Genomic DNA, 19789 nt, shown 5'->3' on the forward strand with positions numbered 1-19789 from the left:
AAACATTTGTTGTTGAATGAACTAACAACCTGGCACATGGAACATCCCTGGTTCACAAAATGCACACGATCACCGATAATCCACAGGGTAAAATTTAATTTTAAACACTCTCTTAAGGAATGTGTCGTAAGTGAGTACTAATCAACATGGTGTCACGCACTTTCAGGGAGGATCTGACAGAAGGAGAACTCAGACACACTCAGTTCCTTATTCTATCCTCTGGGTTCAGCTGACTTCATCCAGTGCAGAGCTAGGGGTAGACCTTACCCTTCACAGTAAAAGAAAAGTGAGGCCATATTTGGGTTGAAAAGTGGAGGGTAGATTGAACAGGGATTCCTCTAGGCTTTGAGATGACTTCTCTCATTCTACCTGCCTTCTCTGCCTCATACACTTAACTGGACATGCCTTGACTTTTCTCAGAGAGAGCGTCACTTCTCTATGCCACAAGCCTTGCTTTGCAGTGATGAGAACAGCGTCAGGTGGTCCAGCCTCTGATGGGCTCCTGGATGGGGAGCTTTTGCTGCCACCTTCTCCCAGAGGTTTGGGGCTGGCGGAGGGGAGCTGCCCAGGACCCAGGCTTGGCCACATCAATTATGGAACCTGCACCGACTCTGAAAATATGACCTTCTTCTCTTTCAATGTTTGGGAAATGATCCACCTATGGAGGGGGTGGATCCTGCAGGTTTTGGTCCATCTCCACTTTTCTTAACTTACGGGACAGAACATGGAAAACTAAGCAGTTCAAATGTCATCACAGTGGACAGTGTAACCTACAAATCCAGACAGTATGATCTGAATGGGCGTGGTAAGTTGTCATTTAAACAATTATCTGCACATTATCTGGACTTCAGCTTCTCCAACAATAAAATGAGGATGACACCATTATGAAGAGTAGGTAAGATAATTTTATGCTGCAGTATTTTGTACAACGTGTTAGTGCCGTCGTGTGAAGTGAACTGTTCCAAGTCACCTCCCGGGATTCAGGTATCTTATTGGTAAAGACAGTCATAAAGTGATCTTCCAGCTTGGAAATGCTGTTCATCCTTCAGTGAAATGTAAGTATACTTTAAGTTTGTTCCGATGGAAATGATACCATCACTGAGCTCATTGAAAAGGGTCTATATCTCCAGCCTTGGATGAATATCCCTTCCCTATCCTCTGTCCCTCACTCATTCCCATCTTCTGATGCTGAGGATAAATTTTACCTCCTTTATTAGTTTTTTTCCCAAACACTTTACATAAGAAATCTCTGGTTCCTGCATTCTTCTGGAGCACTTTGCTGCTTCTCCTAGCACTACACTGTTTCAACTCAACCTTTCTTAGGTTTGACTGTTCACACAGAATGCTCCTTAAGGACAGAGAATAACCCTGTTGCTCTCTGTAGCCCCACTGAACCTAAGAGTACTTTGTAATTAAGAGATGCACAATGATGAGCTAAGGGCACGTTGGAGAACATCATCAAATCCTCATTCACAGGTGGCAGTAGAAGAAACCATGCTTTTTGCCCTTCCTTCAATTCTGGAACAGGAACAATGTAACAAAATTTAATGGCAAGATTAAGGAATAAATCTCAACAGAAACGTGCTTCCTCTATAACCTTTCTCAACATCACAGCTGAGTCAAGGGAGTTAATTAGATGAACAAATGTACTGAAACGGACACATTAGGGAAAACACTAAATGGGAAGCTGGAAAGAAAAGAGATCCCTCAGAAAGAAAATTCTTAGAATGCTCAGAACATTTAAGATGTCATCGGGGATGGAAAAGAAAAGAAACTACAGAAGTTGAAAACGATGTCAGAGGTAGAGAAAATGAATTCTTACCTTTGGGAAACATATTACAATTGGCAACATGCTTCTTTATATAAATTAGCTGAACTGAAATGAATACAAGCCTATGAATTAGACGAAGAGGTATGAGACTCTGGGCAGAGAGAAGAAGAGATGGAGACACGTGTGCTCTTGGGAGGTTATTATTATGAGAATCCGGAAGAGATTTTTGTGCGTACATTAACCAAAATGGCAGCATTTCAAAGATGGTTGTAATGTAGTTTGCAAAACAGGTGCTTCCTGAGCATGAGTAGTTGTGGTGAATCTTTTCTCTGGCCCTTATTCTTATTGAATAAAACATTTAAATTCTTTATTTTATTTTCTGAGTAATTTATATCCTACCTTTCTCCAAAAAGGGTCTAAGATACCCACCAAATATATACACAGTAACTCTATAGCAGTCTTTTAAAACAATGAACGAGTGCATTAGACGAAACACTGGAGTGGGCAATGTAAATAAAATAAAGCTGGGAGGAGAGTGGCCAGCCCAGGTCTGCTTGCCCTAAGTCTGCAGTCAACACAGGCAGAGGCGCAAATAGTTCAAAGACTCATGGGGCATATAAGGTGAGACAAACCAATTTCTCTACAGAAACGAGAAGGAACCGCCTCATGGGACTGCTCATTGAGAAGGGTGTGTGTGATGCCGGGAACATACCCTCCTGGTAAATCAAACAGCACGTTTCACAAGACTCTGACTCCTAAGGCTGATTACACTGGACTCCGTATGGCTGACTCGGCGCTTCAGAGCACAGAACATGGACGGCAGGCATCTTGCTTATCTTAAGGGTAAAACAGAAAACATCTAGAAGAACGAGGCCATTATTTACCCTTCTGGCAGCTAACAGAAGCAAGTTTCCACTTGGGTTCTAGACGGCAATGAGGGAGGAGGTTATACTGATGAGTTACTTGGAGGAGAGTGATTCTTGGCTGCTGGCTTGAGTGGAGACTCGAGCCTTTTGTTACTAAGTTAGCTGCACTGAGAATGGAAATGATGTTCCCCTGTGAAAATTAAGAGACATGTCCAGGGACAATTCCCAGATGGAAGGCCGCAGCCCTGAGGGAACGCCAGTGATGTTCCTCAAAAAGCTATTTAGGACCCACAGAGACCTACAAATAATGGGCCAACAAGCCTCCAAGGTGACATGCCAATTCTATACTGGGAGATTTCTTAAGTGGGAGCTATCTTTGGCAACAAACAAACAACCAACCTCATCAAAGCCTTGAACAAATTACATTACATCATATAAGACTCTCAGTGAATATTACCTCATCAAAGGATAAGAGAAGACTTAAAGAAACTTTGATAACTTCAAGTGATCGGTCACAGAATCCTCCCATAAAAACTTGTGTAAAATAAGCCAAGGCAAGTATACTTGTTGACTAGTCTCATAGAAGTAACCAGAAGTCAGAGACCAATAGGTATTAATTAATTTTAGAGAACTGCTTTGATTTCTCTATCTGTCTTCCATGACTATTGCTTCCCTTTCACGAATTACTAACGCAGGTAAATTAGGTCCTCAGACAAGGTCTAGTGACTAAATTAAGAGAACTTTATCATCGCAGGAGTCAGGCCATCATCCACTCTCCAGTACTCTGTGGAACGACCTCGTAGAAACACCTATCATCCTTCTCACATGCTTCAACCTCTGGCTTAAATCCCCGACAGTCATTCTATGTGAAGAAAACAGGTGAGACACACTTTGAGGGCTTTATCTCTGAAATTACCACAACGCGCAACGCACTACAGTTATCTTCAAGAGGGGAGAACTCATCAGCTCCTGAGGCTGGGGACCTTGCCTGTCTTGTCACCTCTATGTCCCTGGCACCAGGCGCAGCGCCTGGCACACAGCAAGCATTTGTACATGTCTGTTGAACGCATAGCTGAAGAAACGAGTATCTGAAAGCCTAGTATCTGTCAGTCACTTTGCCGGCCACCACATAATTTCATCCCCTCATTCATCTTATACACAAGAGTGGTATTATCCTCATTTCATAGAAAACTGATACACTAAAGAGCTAAGTGATGTGCCCGGAGTAAATGACAGAAGCAGGATTCCAAGCCGGGTTAGCCCAACTCCGAATCCCTACGTACCACTCCAGTTTCTCTCAATTATATTCCAAGGAAGTGTGTGGTGCCCAAGAGAAGTTCACAGATATGCCCTGTGGGGGTGGGTGGAGAGTGGTATCCAGGCAGGTGTGATTAGGAAACACTGTGCATTATATTCAATTCTCAGTGGACATTACTGTATCAAAGGATCACAAAAGACTGAATGTAAAGGAACCCTGATAACTTTAAACCTGACAACTTGTGTCCCTAACGGATTCCACCTTGGAACTCATTACAGGACATCCATCTCCTTCTTCAGGAGATAGCAGTGCTGCCTGGGGCAGTGTGGATTTCCATACCACGTCATATCTCCCAAGGCTGCCACTCCAACTTGCCATAGAGACATGTTGCTGATGGCAGGCCGCGCGGCTTTGGAAAAATTTAACCTTTCTGGATTCCTTATTCATAATCAGAGTCAAAGTCTTAGGGAAAAGAATCTATAAGGTCACTTCTAACTTTAAAATTGTTCAACTGCTCCAGGTAAAGTTACTCAAGTGGATTTGTAGATTAGAAAAGAGTTGCCAATTTTCAAATCAGCTATGTTCTAAATATTTTTACATAAGCTGTCTGAAACTCAGAAGCTATTTTCTCACAGAAACAATGGTAGACATGATTTCCAAACCAATCCATGATTATCAAGTCAATCAATAATCCAGGTGAAAACTGCACACACGCAACGTAAAACATTAGAAAACTGTACTCAAATACCGGCAGTTACATAAAAGTGAAAAATAGAAAAATTTGTCTTACATAATGGTTCTGAAGAAAATGCAATTTTAATTTTATAAAATTTTCTAAAGGGGGTCACGTAGATATTTTCAAAAGTGTTGGAAGATGATTGTACTGGGTTAAGATGCCTGCTTTCACTTTAAAATGAATGGCTTGGGCTTCCCTGGTGGCGCAGTGGTTGAGAGTCTGCCTGCCGATGCAGGGGACACGGGTTCGAGCCCTGGTCTGGGAAGATCCCACATGCCGCGGAGCAACTAGGCCCGTGAGCCACAACTGCTGAGCCTGCGCGTCTGGAGCCTGTGCTCCGCAACAAGAGAGGCCGCGATAGTGAGAGGCCCGCGCACCGCGATGAAGAGTGGCCCCCACTTGCCGCAACTAGAGAAAGCCCTAGCACAGAAACGAAGACCCAACATAGCAATCAATCAATCAATCAATCAATAAATCTTTAAAACAAAAAATTTAATCCTTAGAAGAAGTTTTAAAAAAAAAAAAAAAAAAAAAAAAATGAATGGCTTCCCTTGAGACAAGAATATCATTATCCCTATACTTAACACTCATCAACCGTGAGCTGTGAGTGGAGAAATAAAGAAAAAAAGAAAAAGTTCACAAATAGAGAATGAGGTCCTTGCAGGGAAAGGAAAAGGGAAAGGAAAGGGTAAAGGGCTGTTGTGAATATCGTTTCCTAAGCAGGTCCACAGTAGGTAATTATTAAACAGGATAAATAGCGAGTAAGGACAGAACAGATGCAGGAAACTAGAAGATAAGAAAGTGTACAACTGGTTGTAGGATCATTCAAGAGACCCACAAACTGATCTTATAATTCAGGAAATACAGTAAAAGATCACCTTAGATATATTACATACTATGTCCCTATAATTTCAGACAGACCTACGTTATTTTTATTAGCAAGTAGAGCTCATTCAAACATTGAACATATATTTAACTGAATGCCTCCTAATAGATGCCTTTGCTGAGTAATTATGCTCATATATGCTATGAATAATTAAAGAAAATGAACACCATATAGCTACTACCTTTTGTGACTCTTTGTTTACATTTTCATGTTTCCGCTTGTTTGAAATCTCAGACCCAGTGGTTTTAAGAAGCAGCATGCTTTCCTGATTAAGAACTCAAGTTTGAAGCCAAGCTTCCAGAGGTTAAATCCAGCACTACAGCTGACCTCTCCTTGGCTTCCCTTGTCTGTAAAATGGGGATAATGATGACATTGCCTATTCTCTTGGACCTGGTAGAAACAAACTAAGTCATGCACAAACAGTGCTCAGAATGCTGCTTGGTACATAGTAAGTGCTCAGAATATATTCGCCATTGTTATATTTGGATATGAAATATAAAAAACAACAAAACTACATATTGACTTTTTCTCTGTATATTACTAAGAGAAAAATGTAGGGTACAGAATAGTATGTATAGTATTCTAATATCTTTACGGAAAAAGAAAACTAATTAAAAGTATACATACTTGAGTATGCAAAAAAAAAAAGTGCTCAGGGGCAGGTGCTATGTCTATGTTTATATAAGCAAAGTGTATCCGTAGAAGGATACACAAGAAACTCTGCTGAAAGAAACCAAGGAGCTGGGTGTAGAAGATGAAAGGGGTTTTACTTTTCTCTGTAAACCCTCGTGGACCTTTATAATTCTGTCCCATGCTCTTTTGTTATTATTCAATAAATGTAAAAGACATTCATTACACTTAAATTTTTTTTTGGCTATGAAGCTAGGAATAAAACTGATAGCCATTAATCATCAAAACTACCTTTATTGAAAAGTTAATCCCAAACTCATCCGCTAAACCATCCAAACCCAATTAAATGAGGTGGAGGGATGGCAAACACAGATAACTTTCTATGTCCTTTTCCCCAGCAATCTCCAATTAAAAAATTGAATCAGTAAATGCTGATGTCCTTCAACTTAAACAAGGGAATTTATTACATTGATTTGTGTTGGCTCCATAGGATGCTTAATGCCAATACTTTACAAAAACAATGACTCAATTAGCTACAAAAGAAGATGAAATAATAAATGTTTGGGAGGTTAGTGAACTAATTTAATTAGCTCTATAATATATGCTTTCTGATTTTTATTATTTATATTCAAATCATCTGTTATGTAAAAATATCAGAAAGAATGACATACTGGAATCCAAGTGTACTAAAATTGACTCTAAGGCATCCTGAGTTCATGCCAGCTAACTGAAAAAATTAGTGAAACCCGTAACGAGGCACAAAATGGGTAAATGCTAAAACAGTGAATTTTTCACTTCTTAGAAACAAGTCCAAAATTCACAGGTACGGCAATTCATTTTTACTACATTCCTGGCAATATAAAAAAAGCGTGAATTTTATTTCCAAGAATTTTATAATCTCATTAAGGTTAACACTGTACATCCCCTGGGGGTAAAAAAAAAAAAAAAGAAAGAAAGAAAACAAATACCATCAAGACAACCAAACACAAGAATGCCAAACAAACATCTGTTTTGTTTTCTCACATCTCAATAGCCTGGCTATTTCAGATACAAATATTTGTTTTGCTGACAAATGTTTCTAAAATGTTAGTTAAAATTGTTTTGCTGAAATAGTTGCTTTTCGAGCTGAACAAACTGCAAACTCTTCCAAAGTCCACAAGGCATCTGTGGAAAGGAGCAAATATGGCGTAAAGATTTGCAAAACTGCTCACTTGGCAAAATATAGGAGTGAAAATGGAAGCTTATTGCAAACCTCAGTATCATATCTATAGCGAACAGACATAGACACGTTAGGTAGTATAGACGTGGCCCAAATGTCCTACATTCACAGGGAAGACGGCCGGCAGTTTAGTTTTTCATCCTGTCACACAGAATTCCTGTGAGAGCTCAGAGCGCTCCTGCCACTTTGCACAAGAATGTTCCCCCGTTTTTCATGCGCTTTGCTCTACTTTCCTGGGCCTTGGCAAGGATCAAAGAAGCAAAGGGAACAAATGGTTTCCCATGCATATTGAATTCCCTCTTATACTGATTTTTCCTCTGTCACTTGAAATTCAATATTGGCAAGATTCCTGTACATCACCTTAACCAGTAAATTGTCTGCACGCAGTCAGAGCATGAAAAGGTAGATTTCAACATCAAGTTTTTTGTAAGAAATTCAAATGAACAAATCCTTTGAAAAAGGAACTTTTCTATAGCATCCGTGCTAAAATTCGTTCCTAATAAATACATAATTAGCTTTTGTTTCACATTAACCTAAAATGATTATTTATCATTTACTTTTATCCCTCTCTCTCTGATTGCTTTGTACTATTTTAAAAAATACAATGTTACAGGTGAATAGCCCTTTCATAAGAATTTGGCCTCAAAATTCCAGATTAACTTAATAACACCTAACATTTACTGAGCATTCAAGAGCTATGTGCCTCATTTTCCTCATCTGTAAAATGGAGACATATAGTACCTAATTCATGGGTATATTTATAAGGTTGAAGGTAATATAATGTAAAGCTCTAAACACAGTAATTGTGTTTTTACTATGTATTATTATTATGATCACTGTCATAATTATTATGAGATGTTCTAAGAGATTTTGGACAAGAAAAATGTTCTCAAGCCAAATTATTTAAATATAGCACAGTAATTGGATTACAAATGAGTGTTCATATTTTGATATATGATAAAGAAAAACATTTTTTAAAGAATGGCTTAAGTGTTCTTTTGATAAAAATCAATCAAAAAATTCCTTCATGAATAACTCTCGAGTGATTAAATTATTTTTTAACCACTTTTTTAAAAAAACGTATTCAATTATGTTGGTAACAACATGCCTTAAGATTTTAGGGTTCAGTACAAGGAAATAATATACTCTTTACACTTCAGTGGCTAGGAGGGATGAGCGTTTAGATATTAGCACAAAAGGGAAACATCCTAAAATGTCTTTTTCTTTTTTTATTTCTTACCTCTATACGTTTTTAAACGTAGAAGAAAATCAGTAACTTTGCAAAGAAAAATATTTTAAAAAGAAATTTAAAATTTAAAAGAAATTTTTCTTTTAAAAGTTTAAAAGAAATTTTAAATGAAATCCATCATTTAAAAATTAAAGTAATATTGGATTTAATTTTAATATTACTTAGATTTGGATAAGGAAAAAAAAAAGAGTTGACTGTGACCAAAATTATCTTATATAGATAGTAGAATTTGAAGGGACCATGTAATACCCTTCTCTCAGAAACTAAACACATTTTCTAAGAACTGAAAGCCATTTAATTAGGAAGATGTGAATAACTATGGCTGTAACAAATGATTCTTACTGTATACCATCAAATTTCTAAAATTTTTCTCCAATAGGATGTTTATAAATATACACCTCTTTGAAAGGGAGGGCTTCAATGATAATGAAAATAAAAATATTTTGAACTAAATGAAAATGAATAAAAAACCCCTATCAAATATTGTGGGATGCAACAAAAGCAGTGCTTGGAGGTAACTTCATAGCATTCTATGTGTATATTAGAAAAGAAGAAAGACTTAAAATCAATCATCTAAACTTCAAACCTTAGAAAACTAGAAAAAGAGGGGCAAATGAAATCAAAAGTAGGCAAAAGAAGGGACTTCCCTGGTGGCACAGTGGTTAAGAATCCACCTGCCAATGCAGGGGACACGGGTTCGAGCCCTGGTCCGGGAAGGTCCCACATGCCGCGGAGCAACTAAGCCCATGCGCCACAACTACTGAGCCTGCACTCTAGAGCCCATGAGCCACTACTGAGCCTGCATGCCACAAATACTCAAGCCCGCACACCTAGAGCCCGTGCTCCTCAACAAAGACAAGCCACCCCAATGAGAAAAGCCTGTACACCACAATGAAGGGCAACCCCTGCTTGCCGCAACTAGAGAAAGCCCACGTGCAGCAACGAAGACCCAATGCAGCCAAAAATAAATAAATAAATTTATATATATAAAAAAAAGTAGGCAAAAGAAATACTAAATAACAGAGAAGCCAATGAAATTGAAAACAGGAAAACAACAGAGAAAAATCAATAAATCTAAAAATTGGCTCTTTGAAAAGGTCAATAAAATTAATAAAACTCTAGAGGGTTAACTAAGACAAAAAGAGAGAAGATAAAACTTACTAATATCAGAAATGAAAGAGGGGGTCCATCATTAGCAAGCCCATGGACATTAAAAGGATAAAAAAAGAATTATTATGAACAACTCTATGCCCACAAATTTTCTAGATCATAACATAAGAGAAAACCTATGGTTTGGCAATGAGTCTTTAGATACAAAACCAAATGCATGTTCCATGAAAGAAAAAAAAAAAATGATAAGATGGAGTTCATTCAAATTAAAAACTTCTGCTCTGCAAAAGGTAATGTTAAGAGAATGAAAAGACAAGACACAGACTGGGACAAAACAACATCTGATAAAGGACTTGTATCCAAAATATACAAAGAGCTTTTAAAATTCAACAATAAGAAAACAAACAACCTGATTAAGAAGTGGGCAAAACATCTGGACAGATACCTCATCAAAGAAGACACACAGATGGCAAATAATTACATGAAAAGATACTCAACATCATATTTCATTAGGAAAATGCAAATTAAAACAATTAGATACCACAACACACCTATTAGAATGGCCAAAATTTGAAAACTGACACCACCAAACCCTGGTGACAATGTGGAGCAACAGGAACTCTCATTCTTGCTGGTAGAAGTGCAAAATGATACAGCCACTTTGGAAGACATTTTAGCAGTTTCTTATCAAACTAAACATACTCCTACCATACAAACTAGCCATCAGACTCTTAGGAATTTGCCCAAATGAGTGAAAACATATGTCCATACAAAAACCTATACAAATGTTTATAGTAGCTTTATTTATAATTGCCAAAATTGGAGGCAACCAAGATGTCCTTCAACGGGGAGTGGGGAGGCTGGCACTGCTAGCTGAAGAGTAGGCACTATTTTCTTGAATCCAATAAGCAAATTAAAACATTGGTGAATGATCAGATAAATCTCACTATGTTTCTCAAGTAGATGGATTCTTACATATCTCCAGATGATGTAAATTGTATTTTATTAAGACAGTCAATGCATGACTAATAAACTCATTTTTTTAAAATGAATGCAAAGGCACTGTTTTTAGTTTTTAAAATTTGAGAGTAAGCTTTCATATGCAAGTTATGTTATTTTTAATGTATTACACATGCCTAATGAAAGGAGGATAAAGTTTTCAATATTTAATTACAAACATATTAAAATAAGTTTTGAACTTAAGATTCATGAGGAGGTACATATTTATAAGTAATACTGCATAATATCATGGACTTGGATGATTACTATTGTTCATACCAATTTTAAAATGCACAATTAAAAATAAATGAGTCCCTACATGTTTGCCCTGAAAAAGCCTTACAAGGCTATCTTATTTGTTCATTATGACATAACGATTCTATGACCAATAAAGAACAGATATCATAAAGTATGGAAGAACTCATGTACTGTGGATTCATCTGTACTGCATAATTCCATGAAACTGAAAGGCAGAAACCTGGTCATACATAAGATCATATAATTGACTAGAATTTAACTTTCCAGTTTTAGAAAATACTGACTTTAAACCCAATAGACTATTAAAAGAAAAAAAAACACCTGAAATAACTTCAACAAAAATAGACATTCATTACTTTAACTATTTTTTATTTCAATCTTGAAACAAAAACATTAGGTTATATGTAATAAATCATTCCTTCTAATTCTTTAGTTTAATGATTTTTATGTACTTCATCACCAACACTTACTTTTCATCAAGAAGTATAAGTCTATAATTTTACACATGACTAGTAAGAAAGGGAAGTTAATGCCAAACAACTTAGGCTGAGTCCACAATCTTACCACAAACGTTTAAAAAAAAAAAAAAAAGACTAAATTTTCCTTGAATTTTTAAAGTAATCCACATTTCTTTTTCAATGTGTAAACTCACTGAACTTTCCTCTCCTAACTATGTAAGACAAGAAAGGCTGATCCCTACACAATCATTTTAGTGGGAAGTGGTGAATATAAAAAAATCTGAAAAATATTATTTTCTCCCCATTTCAATTCATTCCTATTCTGTAGCCACAAAGATACTGAAACTGAAATAAGTACCTAAAAGACTCAGCATTTATTCAAATAAAACCTAAGATAGATCATTCAATCTTAAAATAAAATTATATATACCTTTCAAAAATTATAATTTCGCATTGTTTCCCATCTGGCGTGGCTTCGTGTCCACTCATCCCCACTCTCTCACACAGGATCCCTTTTATAAATAAAATTCACTTAGAACAATGTCAAGTTTCAGAGATAAAGTTTTATGATATGTCCAAATGGGCTTTTTTTAAAGCTCTAATCAACCTTAATTTGAGAAACATGATTAAGTCTTCACCAGTTTGTTTTATTCTGTTCTCTTCACAACCAAAATGTCATGAATTAAGTAAAATTATTCTGCTGTCTCCTTTTCTCAACCTCTTATTCCACAGACCCTAAAGAGTTTTTCTATTTCTCATTCACATAGCTATCCTCATTTCAAAATTCCTTTCGGTCCTTGAGAAGCTTGCATGACCCAGATGGTTCATGTAAAACACAAGATATCCCTAAATTTCAGCAAGCCATTATCTTTCCTCTTGATACCTATATGAAGTTAATGTAAGTAGAGAAGAAAATTCTACAATAACTTCTACAGGACATTCCAAACCTTCTCTAACAGTTTATTTAAGTGGGATTATATAGATGTGAAATCTAATTAAAAGACAGAAGAAAAACATACATGAGGTTCTATGAATACTGTTTTTACACATGTGAACTGCGTGAAGAATGTTATATCAAGCGAGTTTTTTAAAATAAAGGTAAATGGAATAAGATAATCAAAGATAAAAATGTTTATAGTGGAGATGCTCAGGTAGCTGTAATGCAAGATTAAGAATGATGTAACTTCCTACTCGAGAATAAAACAGCATTTGCATGCATTTAAGAGAAAAGGCAGAACAACTAAACACTTAAAGGAGTTTTCGGGAGGCTCATCTGCTAAGATTTACAAGACAACGCTATAGTTAAAATTTAAATTAGCATCCATTACATTTCCCCCCCCCCCCCACGATTTGGGATAACCGCCTAGAATTAACACTGTGATCACATCATAGAAGTGAGCCTTACAATGTAAGACCATTTTAACCTGACACGGTGGGCTTTGGCTCTAGGAATAAAAGGCAAAGGAAAAAAACTCACTGCTGCTTTGAGGATAACAGCTCACCTCTAATCCATGAAAGGAAAGACTACATTTTTAAAAAGTTAAGGATGCAAGAAGTGCGAGAGAAAACGTAAGAAACCTAGTTAGAGACCAATTCAGGAAATTAAGCATGCAATATTAAGAGTTCCAGAAAGAATTAATGGAGGGGAAGAAATATTAAAAACATAGCAGAGGGCTTCCCTGGTGGCGCAGTGGTTGAGAGTCTGCCTGCCAATGCAGGGGACACGGGTTCGAGCCCTGGTCTGGGAAGATCCCACATGCCGCGGAGCAACTAGGCCCGTGAGCCACAACTACTGAGCCTGCGCGTCTGGAGCCTGTGCTCCACAACAAGAGAGGCGGCGACAGTGAGAGGCCGCGCACCGCGATGAAGAGTGGCCCCCGCTCGCCGCAACTGGAGAAAGCCCTCGCACAGAAAGGAAGACCCAACACAGCCAAAAATAAATAAATAAATAAATAAAAATTAAAAAAAAACAAAACAAAAAAACATAGCAGATAAACTTCCAGAGATGGAGAGACTTGCATTTGAAAGGGCCCCTCAAAGGTTGTGCAGGAGTACAAAAAATGCCCGCCCTCAGATACATTGTTAAAAAATTCACAGCAAGTCACGAGGGGGAAAGGGTAGGCCAGGAGAATCACCATTTTCCATGATCAACCCTTTGATGCTATTTGATTTTTTTGAAAAACATTAACTGTTTCACGATGATAAACATGAAATTCGAGGTGATGTCATTTATCTTCATATTCATATGTCAACACAGTTATAATTATAGGTAAGCATTATAGCTAAACATTTATACTTATGCATCTAAAAAGCTATATATATCTTGAAAATTGAGTATAGGTACGACTAAACAAAATCTCTATTTCATGTACTTTTGAAGTTATGCACTTTGTACTAAAATTTTTAAGCAAGTAAAAATAAAGCTAAGGTCACCATCATGCTGCTTGACTTAAGGCCTTGCCAAAACTTGTCAAAGGTGTGCGACCACTGTCGTGAATATATGACTGTGGAAAAATGCATTTCAACCACCAGAAACATAGCGTGCAGGACTAATAAAAATGCACGTAATTACCTGCTGCGGGATCTGTCACTGCTTGGCTGGTGATGCCAGATGGCGGTTCCTGAAGCTGGTAAGTGGCATTTGTGGACGGCGTCGTTGGGCTGCTGTTGCTACTTGTCATGTAATGTGCCGGGTACGGCGAGCTGTTGTAATACTGTGCATACTGACCCTGGCCGAAGCTGGGATACGATGGATAGTCCTACCAAATCAAACCACACAGAGCAACCTGTCAGAATACGGCTGCTGCTTAGTGTTTTCAGAATGTAACCGTGAATGTGTTTGCACTTCCGTCTTCTCTGACTTCCCAAAGGGACACACAAGCACACGCTGACTGAAGTAAGCAGACTTGCAAACCAGTTTTATGTAAGATCAGATTCCCTCTTCATATTTCTATTCCATGATTTCTAGGTAAAATTCAACCAATCTGAGAACCAAACAACTCACCATATAGGACCGCTAAAGAGATTTTTAAAGGAGGAAAAAAAAAACAAAAAACAACTATTAGAAGGCTTAAGAAAGGTCTCGCTTATAGTGTAATATAAACAAATCTTTCTTTACCTAAGAAAATCATCTGTTGCATTTCTTTAAATTTCAGAAGTTAAACGGCTTTGAAAATTACCTGCTGTGAACTGTTAAATCCAGAGGAATTCGTGAGTGAATTATTTCCTGTATATAATCCCGATGATGTTGTAAAACTGCTACCTAAAACAAAACGAAAAGAAATATGGTTGACTAAGCCATGCCAAGTAATATGCCTATAGGAAATTATTATTTAGATAAAGCAGGGTTGGAGCTCACTGCAAATGCGTTTGGTTTATCTTTGAAACCAGAATCCATTGCCATGGCTAAAATTTTGTTTTCTTAAAATGGTCGACCATTTTAGTTTCACTATACTACAAAGAATTAAAAAGTAGAGAGGTTTACATTTCTCAGGACATGAGGAACTCATATAAACTATGGACAAAATTATACATTTGTGCAAAAATATTAGACACCGAGCTTTCCATTTCGATTTGTAAAACACACCAGGATTTTTCATATCTTTACATTAAATACGCTTATTGTAAAGTAACAGGATCAGATTGAATGATCTTTAAAGTTCCTGCTAGCTCAAAAACTATGATGCTACTTCCAAAAATGCAAAATGCTTTCCAACTCGTACTTGCCATTTGAATGGCCACCGAAAAAGCTGGTTATTTCATTTCACAGAAGAATGAAGGGAAGCACTTGAAGTATTTGATAAAAACAAAGATCAAATAGGAACATGACCAATGTTTTATGTATTACATGTGCTGTGTAGGCAACACCCTGTTTGTTGAATGTCTCTGCGTCAAAAGATACAGCAGGCGTTGTGCAGGATTCAAGCCAAAGAGCAAATCTTAGTCCCCTCCTTCAATGGATTTACTATCTTACTGTTTAACCACGCAAAGTGACAACACACCATTTTTTTCTTGAAGTATAGTTGATTTACAATGTTGTGCTAATTTCTCTTGTACAGCAAAGTGATCCAATTATACATACATATACATTTTTTAATATTCTTTTCCATTACAGTTTATCTCAGGAAATTTAATATAGTTCCCTGTGCTCTACAGTAGGACCTTGTTGTTTTTCCATTCTATATGTAATAGATTGCATCTGCTAACCACAAACTCCCACTCCATCCCTCCCCTACCCCCCAACCCCTTGGCAACCACAAGTCTGTTCTCTGTCTGTGAATCTTTCTGTTTCCTAGATAGGTTCATTTCTGTCATGTTTTAGATTCCACATATAAGCGGTATCATATAGTATTTGTTTTTCTCTTTCTGGCTTACTTCACCTAGTATGATAATCTCTAGGTCCATCCATGTTGCTGCAAATGGCATTATTTTGTTCTTTTTTAAGGCTGAGTAGTATTCCATTGTATATATATATACCACATCTTCTTTATCCATTCATCTCTTGATGGACATTTAGGTTGTTTCCATGTCTTGACTATTGTGATAGTGCTGCTATGAACATAGGGGTGCATGTACCTTTAATAATACACTATTTTTGATGATCATTTTGGCAAAGATTTTTGAAAAGATCAGGGATTGGCAAACGTGTAAAAAATGGCATTCATACACAACAAAATGGGAATTTAAGTAAGACAAGCTATTGGGCTATTTGGTCATGATCAAGAAATTTTATATATCATTTAACCCAGCAATTTTATTGCCAGGCTATCTAAGAAAATATGGATTTATACAATGAGGTAGTTAGTAAAGATATTCTTCAGTGTTATTTCTAACGACAAAACATAGAGAGCATCCCCAAGTTCTTAATAGGTGTTATTTGGAAAATGGAATATTATGAAGCTGTTGAAATAGTATCATAATGACATTTAACGACACAGGAATTTTTTTCATACTAATTTGTTAAAATAAAAACTAAAGCAACAAAAATGTTCTTTGTGATCTCATTTGAAATATTTTTAAAGCATAAAATATTTCCAAAAAGCACAAAAATCTCAGAATCTATGGAGGGGTGCAATCTATGGTCACATAATATTCATGGAGCCAATGTACATTTTTAAATTTTCTACTCAGAACCTGTGTTACTTCTGTAAACAGAAAAACCATTTTTTTAAATTAAAATTTTATGGCAAATGAGCAGTCTAGGCAGTAAATGCGTGGGCAGTTTAAGGAGGACATCTTCCATGTGAACTGCCTAGTCACAGATGCCTTCAGATACAATGTGGTAGTTAATATATGCCAATTATTTACTTGCTACTGAACATTTAAGTACTGGCTAAAGAGTCAGAAAACAGAGTTTCCAGTTCATTACTTATGAGCTGTTTGGACTCTGGACAAGTCACCTAACTGCTCTAAGAAATAATTTCCCCAGCTGTAGAAACTCTATTTCATAGGCTTCTTAAACAGATCAAATGAAGTAATGTTTTGGAAAACATAATGAACAAGCCACAGTAACACACAAACGTTCAGAATCCTTACTGTTTATTCCAGTAAACGTTTCTAAAATTCTCCACCGTATTTATCTTTTCCCTCTTTTGACTTTCCCAAACTAGATAAATATGACTTAATCTCTTTGCATATCTAAAATTCTTTTCCTACTTATTTATCAAGCATCTACGCACTTTGAAAACCCAATCAGAGGATTTGTTATTTTTGGATGTAGGGTATCTTTTTTGGTAGGTTCCAGTGCTTTTTGTTCAGCAGTTAGTTGTGATTCCGGTGTTCTTGTAAGAAGAGGTGAGAGCACGTCCTTCTACTCCGCCATCTTGAGCTAATCTCAAGCATCTGTTACTTTTATTAAGAGGGGAAAATATTTCCTAAGATAGTTTTAAATGTAGTTATTACAGACTCATATTTGAGGTTTCCTCATTTGTAAATTTTAGGAGCATCGGTTGTTCAAAGGGCCCAGGACACCTATCACAGATAAGCTGCGAGCTCTCACACAACAAGTACTTGTTTCACCACAAACGTAGGGGCAACAACAGACAAGCTTTTCATATTAATGATCATTTGCACGTGGCAACCACATAACTTATTAAGCAAGTATTAAATATAGGGCTTGTGATGATAATTACATGAGGACAGAAGATACAGGCTTGGACCTCTAGGACTTACCAGGTTAACATTAGTTCTGTTGTTTTTCTTTTTAAACACTGGACATCATGGGCATATGACTCATTCTATATATTTGTATGTCAGTGAACAATTAACATTAACTCTGTATCTATACCTATATATATATATCACAAACTTATAATGAGCATTTAAAAAATTCCTTATAAAAATTCAAATTTATTCTGGGTAAGAGTGTGAATATCAATACTTTTGAAAACTGTATTATATACATTTGATAGGAAAAATTACTTTGGGTTATGACTTGTGACTTTCATTTAAACTACACGTTTTTAGGTTATGACTTGCTACTTTCGTTTGCACTACACATTTTTGAACAATAAATAGTGACCTCAATAATCCCCATCCACTAAGAAAATGAATTAAGATATAGAAAATATATTTTAAAAATGGATGTTTTCATTCCATAACTTATTCCCTGGAACAAAGTAGAAAAGACCATGGAAGCTATATTGGCACATACAGGCCACTGGGGTCTAACCAAGTAAATCACTGTTCAGTACTCTAAATGGTACCCCAGTGACTTCCCAGACTTCATGCTACTTCGACGGCGGTACATTAGCTGGAATTCAACATAAGTTATACTCATTTACTGGCTGACTGCAGGCTGAGATTCCATTCCATTTCACATGCAGGAGCAGGAGTTTAACAGCACTCCAGTGGCCTACGAGACTTAATGCAACTTCCACAAGGATCTAACTTAAGGTCAGGCAGAGATGGACGTGCTAGAGAATCAGGCTCAGGCAGTATTAATTTTTAACCCTCAGAATCAGATCTGCAGGGCTGCCCCACCCGCCTCCACGGAGGACTTAGGAAAGAGAGCTGATAACTTTTAGTCCAGGCCACCAGCACTGGATTTCTTCAACAGCCTGCTTCCTGGTCTCTGCCCATCTTCCGGCCCCCTCCAGCTCATTCTCCACACCAGCAGTAGAATACTTTCTCTAAGGTGCATATCTGATCTTCTCACTCCCTTGTTAAAAAAGTAACTGCCCCCTATTAGCCTCAGGATCAAATTCAAACTCCTTACCAGGGCTTATTTATTAGGCCCTACTCGGTCTGACTGTAGTTTCTCTCTTAGATTTCTTTGATCTCTTCCCAGGAACTCCCACCCCTCACCCACCCAGATACACATTCCAGCCTCATACAAGGGAAGCAACACGCGGTTCTCTGAAGGTTACTCTTTGCACCTCTCCCTCCCTCCCCACTCCCACTATATCCTGGCTAACTTCTAATCGCTTCCCAATTCAGCACGGACGAGAAACTCCTTTCCTCGGAAAAACCTTCCCTGAATTCCCCTCTTCTCCTCTTTCCTCCTAAGCCTGGGTTACTGAATTCCTCTCTGTCTCCCTCTTCTTCTCTGTGATGTGTATATTTTATATATATGACATATATGAACAATAAAAATGGAAAACATGCATTGAATGCTTACTATATGTTAGGAATAAGTTCATCTTTCACATGCTTTATCTATCAAAATAACTCCATACTATAGGGAACCAGAGGGTGAGGTTAGGGTAATATAGCTTCCATGGGATGGAAGGAAAATTAAACATGGCTCCGTCTGGTTTTAGAGTCTATATACGATGCTGTCTCATGTCCTCTTACCCTGTTCTCTGTTGCTTTATGGGAAGATCTGAAGTTTACTAAAGTGTTCCCAGGGATCATTCTACAAGGATGAAAAAAAAAAAAAAACCATAGGAAGCAAACACAGAATCAAAATAGAAGTGACAAGAATAATCATACTTAAAACATATCAAGGGCTTACTCTGAGCCAGGCCAATCAAATATTTTACATGTTACAACTCACGAGCTCTTACAACCACCCCTCAGGAAAGTACTATTATACCCCATTTTACAGATGAAGAAACTGCCCAAGATTATAAGCAAGTGTGGCAGACCTGGGGTTCAATCCCAGGCCATCTGGCTCCAGAGTTGAAGTTCTTAATCTCCGCCGTGTATTGCCTCTCAAAGTAACCAGGGTTCTTTTTCCTTTAATATATATTTTTTAACCAACATATTCAACATATGGCTAACTATCTGCCACGGAACCACCAGAAGGTGTTTGTTAAATGGCACAAATCTGGGCCCCTCCTCAGACACAGAAATCACCATCTTACTGAGGCAGGAGGGGTAGGATGTGACCTGAAAATCCACAGGTTT

General features: G+C 37.3%; 1 protein-coding gene across 2 annotated transcripts in view; it reads right to left on the reverse strand.

Annotated features, from left to right (window-relative positions):
- The window catches only part of EYA1 (EYA transcriptional coactivator and phosphatase 1), a 159009-nt gene that overhangs the window by 83437 nt on the left and 55783 nt on the right, over window positions 1-19789 (reverse strand). For both annotated transcript variants that reach the window (XM_068525357.1, XM_068525356.1), the window contains exons 8-9: window positions 14620-14702; window positions 14013-14199 (exon numbers count right to left, since the gene is read on the reverse strand). In XM_068525357.1, coding sequence (XP_068381458.1) covers window positions 14013-14199; window positions 14620-14702 — 270 coding nt within the window. The remainder of the gene's footprint in view (window positions 1-14012; window positions 14200-14619; window positions 14703-19789) is intronic.

Source organism: Eschrichtius robustus, chromosome 17 (genome assembly GCF_028021215.1).
Source record: "Eschrichtius robustus isolate mEscRob2 chromosome 17, mEscRob2.pri, whole genome shotgun sequence".
NCBI lineage: Eukaryota > Metazoa > Chordata > Mammalia > Artiodactyla > Eschrichtiidae > Eschrichtius > Eschrichtius robustus.